Here is an 8,145-nt window from a genome sequence, read left to right on the forward strand (position 1 = left end):
CATTAACCCAACCACTTCTCATTTTCACATGGCGGCAAATCATATCATTTGTGGGTCCCACGTTTCCACTTCCTTGGGCTTTTCTTATTCACAAACATAGGGAGAGCCCAAAAATAGCATGATAATTATTATAATTCGATTGGAAGGAAAAATCTAACTCCTGCTTTATTCTACTGTTAATTACTGAATTCAGAAACAACGGAATACTTTTTCAAGATATTAATTGAACCATGCACGAGTTAAGCTTCTTTTAAATAGTTAGAAAGATTTCATTCCTTAACCCATAAGAAAAATCTCTTCACACTAATTCAATTTACATATCTCAATATATATATTAACATTGTAAAAAATTTATACAATCCACCATTTTTATATTTAATCATGTTCGCTCTTAAAAATGTAATATAACATATATGACTGATAGATGATGTACTAATTAATGAATAAATATTAGGTTCTCTCAACCACGTGAATGAGGTCAAATGCATGACATGGTGTAGTTGATGTCAGGTGACCTTGGTTTCCTAGTGGCCATGAGTTACACCTAGCGTGCTTGAATTGCAAATACATTTTCTGCCAACATACAGAATAACTAAACCAAAATTGGATGATTTAAACAATTTTATAGCTAGTTTCCTTTTCCACTACTGAGCCTGGTTTGGTAGTTTGAACTGAAACAATTAACTTCCAACACCATGGGGGAACGGAAGCACTAACTCCCTATTTTATGGTGTTTCAGGTTCAGGGAAATGGCATTAGTATTAACTTTGAGATGTACATGCATAACCAAGTGTACAATCGTCAATAGAACACAAATGCCCGTAGTGGATAATGGATATAGCTAATGAGGTAGAATAATGAATAATAGCTTTATATTCCCAGCATGCCATCCTTTAACTGTCAAAGAGATTGGGATCACGAGAAATACAGTTCATTACTTTATTATGTCTTCCCCATCATGATCTATACTATGATTTTGTAATGCAGTTTTCAGCATCAATAGTGTACCCCATTTCCAGACATATTTTACAAATCACAATCGACTACAGTTTTTTATTACAATGACATTTCATCTTTAAGGTGGACATCTATACTCTGAACATGCGAGATAGAATCACGGAAGTCGCCAGAGAATCGCACCGATTTCCATCTTACGTTTATGCCACAACAGGATAAGAAGCACAAGTCGAAACACCTGATATTGAACCAAAGAATGATAAAAAATCAATATTGGAAAATGATTAATCTCAGAAAGGATATGAAAAATTTAATTGCTCCCCAGGCAGCAGTATAACAGTATGAAGGCCATACTTTGAAGAGGACAATTAAGTGAGGTCACCTTAATTTTGTTCTCTAAGATATAATTTAGGTTCTTTGGATCCTTACCACACATGTTTTTCCCCATTTCCATCTTGAAGTAGCCATTGTCACCCCATTCAGCTCCCCATGAATTTTTAATGAGCCAGTATGGGACACCATCTTCAACTCCATACCCAACCGCAAGAACAGCATGGTTCACATCCTGTCAGACAAATATATATTTTGTTCATGTCTGATGAATGAGTGTCTTAGCTATTAAATTAGGATTGTCGCTAGTAAATACATGTCAGACAGATCTCGTCAATAAGGCAATTAATTCAAATTCAGGAAGCTAATAGTTATAGCCATGCCTATAAAACAGCGTCTGTATACTCACCAAGGGAGTATTACCACAAGTGTCACTTGTGTAAACTCCTTTCTTGTATGATTGGAAGTCATCCACCACCTGAAATGCCACACTAACTGGCCGAGCAAAAGCAACGGCATGTTTTAATTCATCCTCAGCACCCTGCACCCGAGACAAAAGACAAAACTTAGAAAAGCTCCTTTAGAGATATAGTTAAGGTGTGAGTGAGACCAAGACAGAACAAACTCGGACATGTCACTGCTAACTCAACAACAACGTCACAATGGTCAGCATATGAAGCTGAAAACTTAAAATCCAACTAATTTAAGGCAAAGCAAAGAAATATATCAGTTTATTTACCAAGGTGATGTTGACAGAGTCAAGGACTTGAACACCAACATTTTCAGCTGAAAATTTGCAGAGGCCATTTGATGCGGTGTAGGGATATGCTTTCTCTGTGTCAAGGCCACCATTGTACTTGATGTATTCAAAGGCTTGGGATGGCAACCCACCATCGCAGCCAAAGTTACTGAATGCACCAGCACAATCCACTAATTGCTGCTCGGAAAGAGAGATATTCCTTCCAAAAGCTTGTGCATAGGCTGCCTCCAATGCCCCAGTTGTGCTGCAGATGGAAAATGTTAATTTTAGAGTTGGAAGCATGATAAAGTAGAATGCTTTATTCATTCCAATCCAAAGAGTGTGACAACAAAAACAACCTGAATGTCCAGCAAGATCCGCATTGGCCTTGATCTTTAACTGCGCTAACTATACCTTCTTTTCTCCAGTCTTTCTGCACATAAAATAAGAATAATGGTTAAACAAATTCGTAAATGTTCATCAGAATGCATGTTTTTTTCTCATACGTTATCAAATTCCAAAATCTCCCTCCGGGGTATAGGTCAGACAACATTAAAGTGAGGTTTATTTGGAACAAACTGGTTGAGCATGTTATGTTACAATAAAAAAACATGTAAGAGGATAAGCATGTTGATTGTTGAATATTTGGCTGACAATTGAGACTTACATGGTTTATTTTCATTCACTATACTACTATAGCATAGACTGATCCACTCTTAGACAGTGTTTAGTACATGTGCCAAAACAGAATACAAATGGTCTCTATTCTCTGTTTGATGTATATTTTGTAAAGACAAAACTTATGTGCTACTTTTAGGTATGTGTGTGGAACATAATAACAGCTAGCTAGTAAAAATATAACCTGTAACATAGTGTAAGAATTACATTACGTGTATTTTAACCGAAAATAGTACCAAAAGTAAGTTTTATCCATTTTATAAATGAAAGATAAAATAACGTTGTATAAAAAATCGAAACATTTTGATTCAGAACCGTGGAAGTGATAAGAGAATTTCCGAATGTAAAAAAGAAGTAACAGTAACAATTATATACTAATTCCAAATATTTCAAGTTGTTAGTAATGGTAGTGAAATTCATACGTGTTCGGGAAGAATAGCATCAGTGATCTTATGGTTCCCCTTAAGTGTGGCAGAACAATTTTGAGCAGCGCCAAGCCTATGTGTTTTAAACTCTTCCCAGGTCCAATCAGAAAAACCTATAACTCAAAAACTTATAACATCACAATTCACAAACTTTATATATATATATTTAAGTGTTCAATTGAAAGTGAAGGAATACATACGATTAACGCCGAGAGTGTAAGAGAGTCCCTTCTTATTTGTGGATCTGATTCGTTTCAGATTATCGGAGAAGATCTGGAACCGTTGCTTCATCTCGTTTGAACTCTCATATCGTTTCTCGTAACTACGAACGAAGCGTGCGAACGACACAGCATGGCGGCTTTGTCCGATTATATCAAGTACCTGCGCCTCGACGTCACGGAGGCCTTCTGATACTAGTCGGATGGGGTTGAACTCGTTGAAGCTCGATCCTGAAGCGGCGGCGGCAGCGGCGACGACGGCGCAGAATAATAGAAGGAGCAACGAGCGTTGTGCCATCTCACTCTATTATTCTACGATGTTATATTTTGCCTTATCTTAGAAATGTGGGAGATTCTATCAGGTTTAACTGTATTTGAAGTGATTATTGGGCATCGCGGGAACGTGTAATGACCAAATTGTCCTCCTTCAGTTTTTTGAACTTCCTTGCAGCCTTACATTACTTGTTGATCAAGGATTACTTGTCCCAAAAAGTTTCACATATTTCAATAAAAATAGACAAAAGTTATTTTATATTTTTATAATTATTCTTTTTAATTACATAACAATCTTTAATTAGATTATAACACCTAAAATGGAGTAGGTAATCTCTATTCATTACTTCCGAATGAATGGAAATAATAGGTTTTATGTGTCTCAGTCCATTTTAAAAATACTATATTGGAAAGAAGAATGAAACAAAAATTGATTTGGACAAAAGATCTTTATTAAATATGGATTGAGACATATTACAAAAGCTACTTATAACTTATTGTATTGGCTTATGACATGCAAATAATTTGGACTGATCACTGGCTGTACAAGAGATCAACGGTTTGCCCAAGAGCATTGACCCAACGGTAGTTCAAGACTGATATTTAATCATGTTAAATATTAGAGTGTAATACATATAGATTAATGTAAAAATATATACATAGTTAATATATTATTTTTTCTTCATTTTAATTATTTTTTATGAAGAGTCAGTAATGATAGAAAATGAACGATGAATAATATAACGACAATGTAAAAAACTCTTATGTTATCAGTAAATACATATTTTCTCTTAATATTATCCATATACTCCTTATCTAGATTAAAACTATTCAAGGTTGTCTTCAACTCCGTTTAACCATAGTTTTCACTATCGTAAAGTTTATATATGACCAAGGCAAATTCCTAATTTATGCCGTTGTCTTAATCTTCTGGGAGTTTCACTTAAAAAATTAGTAAATTAAAAAATATTATTATAGTGTGTTATATCTAATAGTATAAAAGCAGAGCAACATGTTATGCTGAGTTCTTTCTAAAGCTAGTGTCGCATATGATTTTTTAAGCATTAAGAGTAAACTCCTTTTGGTGGATCAAATTGTTTATTTGTACCAATTTTATCTCTGAAAAAATAAATTCATAATGGTTTATAAATATCAAAAGTATGTTAAATTAATCTTTTTAAACATTTTATGATTATTAATTGGAAGTTTTATTCCCAATGATGAACTATTTTAAATTTATTGTTACATGCCAAAAAGATTATAAGGAACACAAATATTAATGACATGACATATGCAGAATAGTAAAAATATATCCTTACAATTTGAGTTTAAAATCTGTATACCGATAGAGTAAAGTTTTTTACACTGTCAGCACATCATTCACCATTGATTTGTTTGAGAGTCAATGATAGTTAACAAATTAATGGCGAATGATTTACTAACAGTGTAAAAAACACTTACACTGTCAGTGTATACATATTAAATCCTATAGGATATTATAATTCAGCCTGGGGAATCTTGTATCTTTGTTCAGGCTGCGTGTGGAAAATTGATGTATGAGGTGCAGACAAAAAAGGATTATGTGGACGGAATTAGTTACTTGCTATTACATCTCACTTTTATAATAATTTAAATGAAGTCTTCAAATAATTTAGATCACATTAATAGAGTGTAGTTGTAGTACATCATTGGAGTGAGGAGAACTAGCAAATATTGGAATATTAATGGTGTGTCACATTATGATTTATATTGTTTATGAGGAATGATATGATCTTATTCATACAATGTTAGTAGACTTAATACAAGCTAAACCAGGAAGATGATTTTGCAAAGGCAAGTTCTATACGTATTGGCTTTGCCCAATGAGGTGGAAATAACTGTTCATCAATCATTGGCTTTGTTTAATAGTTCTCACGAATCTATTCTTTTGATTTGAGTTTTTTTGCTGAATAATAATAATGTACTTCATATGGGTCAACCATGTAAGAAGCATCTTGGTTTCTTTAGTGTTATTTGAGTTGCTATTGAGAGGAGAATGTTTTTACGTGAATGGAATTGCCTCTGTTTTAGTTACTTGAATTGACTTATGGAGCGTGCTCTATGAGCTAAAGCTTTCGTGGGAGCTTGTGTCACGTGGTTATAAGAAATTTAAAAGTGTTATTACTTGAGCTAAACACATCTTTTGTGATGTTACTTCATGTATCATAAGCTATGAATTGTCAGAAAAATACTTTAAAATTAAATTTTACTTAAATATATATTTTCAATCAATTATAAGATCATAGTACAGAATGACACTCATTGTAAAGACAAGATATATGCACCCTAGCTAAGCATTATATTTTTTTCTCATGTCTAGCAGCATTAATCATATACAATTGGTGGCTTTCTATGATTGGATTATAGTCATTGGCCGTTGTCCAAATATTCAAACCAAACAGCGATGGTGTGAAGAAATAAAAAATATGAGTCAAGGTTACTAGTTCGATAATATTATGACATAGATTATTTCTCTTTATTTCTGTCCCAATTTCTTTTCCGATCTAATAGAAAAATATCGTTTAATTAAAAAAAATTAAAAATATAAATTAATATTTTTATATTACTTGGATGATGTTAATCGGCTATAGATTTTTGAATACATGTTCTTGTTCCATAATATAGTCCTTTGCTTTCATAACATTTCCTATAATAATAACAAAATAATTATGATGGTGGTATCCTGTGGCCCAGTAGTATTGGGACAACATGATCAGGAATTAGGCTGTTGGGCCCAAAGCAATGAACTCCAATATTAATGGTTATGCAAAGGATATCCTCAAAAAGTTTCTATCGCTTCACTTCTTTCTAATACTTACACATTGGTAAATGACAGAAATTTTGTGCTTCATTAAATTGTTTAAATAATTTTATACATATACAAACATAAATTTGTAGTTGTGCTGAAAAATTAATCTAGATACTTGAATTTGTTGATATTTTGCATAAATGAAAGGACAAAAAATGCCTAAAACTTCATTAGAATTTACTGACATTTAAAAAGCTAACAACTTCTAATAATAAAATTCATGAAAAATTGCATGTTGAATATGAAATGAGTTTTTTTTGTATAATAAAACATACTCCCTCTCCTTATGGATAAAGAAGTAATCCATTTGGAAATGTATAACTACCCTCCAAAAAATAATAATAATCAGACTGAATTTTTTGTTTATCTCAGTTTTACAGCCGTTGATCAACTTCTTCTTGTTATATGAAATGAGTTTACATTACTTCAACATAAGATTTTAGATTCTATTCATAAACTCAATTAAATGTAAGAAACAATATTAGGAATTCATCTAAATTGAAAATATATATTAGGAATTCGATCCATAAACTAATCTATATGTATAAAAAAAATTAGGAATTCATTTATACTAAAAAAACAATATTATGAATTTTAAATTGTATCCGAGTGATTAATCTTTCATCTTGAAAGTACCCTATGAGAAACGCAGGAAAGGAAAATGCAAAATAATGTCAGAATCTTCCATCAATTAAACAACATTGCTAGCACAATTTACTCATATGACTTGTGAATAAGGCACCCTATATATGTCCACTTATTTTCTGCATCACAAGATGCCTTGTTTAATTACTTTATTTAATTATTTCCTCAGCTTCTTAAATATTTTCACATTAGATCTAGATCCCACCATATTAGATTGATGATTAATACTAAAGTCGTCATTAGTAATAAGTTGATCCTATTTTACCTAGAGGGATCTCTTCCTCTCAAATCACCAGCTGGCACAATTTCTAATTAGAACAAGTATATTTATATCTAATAACACCCAGAGCAGGTGGGAGATGAACCACTTTTTTTTTTGTATCCCACATCTATCCTCGCACTGAAGGCAATCCTGTCTGAGCCACACTGGAGGCAATCCTGTCCGAGTCAGCAACATCCACAGATATGTGGGGCTGACTCTCCCAATGGGCATTTTTTCCATCCACAAGACTCGAATCCGGATTCTTGCTTAAGGGGAATCAAACATGTACCACTTGAATCAACACCCATCAGTGGAGATGAACCACTTTTGTATCATCAACTTGAATGATATATCTTATAGAAATGGAGAATTCAACTATGTATTAAATTTTAAAATGATAATCCTACTTTAAAATTAATCTATAAATTATATTATCTATACATGAATATATGAAAGTAACATATATCACAAGATAATACTTTCCTTTTTAATATTTGAGTAACAAGTGATTTAGTTTATGTCAGTTTTTATATGAAAATTTTATAAAAGAATATATCACCACTTAAACCTGTTAATTCTTGGTTATTTGTAATTCAGTTTTGTTAGTTAATGGAACTTTCTATTTGTAGGTTGTTAGTTAGTTAATCATTGCTATAAATAGTAAGGCATTTGCATTGTAAAATTTAGAATTCTTCTCCTCCTCTTTGATCAATACACTACACTAATATTCATTGAATCTCTTCTTCTTAATTTCATTTTGTTCTTCCTTC

General features: G+C 32.4%; 1 protein-coding gene across 1 annotated transcript; it reads right to left on the minus strand.

The window, feature by feature from the left end:
• LOC109356310 (thiol protease aleurain-like) lies at positions 851–3,710 on the minus strand. The gene is made up of 7 exons (XM_019599639.1): positions 3,330–3,710; positions 3,127–3,242; positions 2,386–2,459; positions 2,027–2,291; positions 1,697–1,828; positions 1,387–1,522; positions 851–1,195 (listed from the first exon to the last, which is right to left on the minus strand). The coding sequence occupies exons 1-7, from the start codon at positions 3,643–3,645 to the stop codon at positions 1,158–1,160; spliced, it is 1,077 nt and encodes a 358-aa protein (XP_019455184.1). The 5' UTR covers positions 3,646–3,710; the 3' UTR covers positions 851–1,157.

Source organism: Lupinus angustifolius, chromosome LG01, assembly GCF_001865875.1.
Source record: "Lupinus angustifolius cultivar Tanjil chromosome LG01, LupAngTanjil_v1.0, whole genome shotgun sequence".
Classification (NCBI taxonomy): Eukaryota; Viridiplantae; Streptophyta; class Magnoliopsida; order Fabales; family Fabaceae; genus Lupinus; species Lupinus angustifolius.

What these genes read in the sequence shown, in the direction of transcription:
- LOC109356310 (XM_019599639.1), bottom strand. Translation starts at nt 3,645, where the DNA reads ATGGCACAACGCTCGTTGCTCCTTCTATTATTCTGCGCCGTCGTCGCC. An exon ending in ATGCTATTCTTCCCGAACAC is followed by an intron (nt 2,460 to 3,126) that starts GTATGAATTTCA and finishes TTTTATGTGCAG; the next exon opens with AAAGACTGGAGAAAAGAAGG. An exon ending in CTTGTGGTAATACTCCCTTG is followed by an intron (nt 1,523 to 1,696) that starts GTGAGTATACAG and finishes TTTGTCTGACAG; the next exon opens with GATGTGAACCATGCTGTTCT.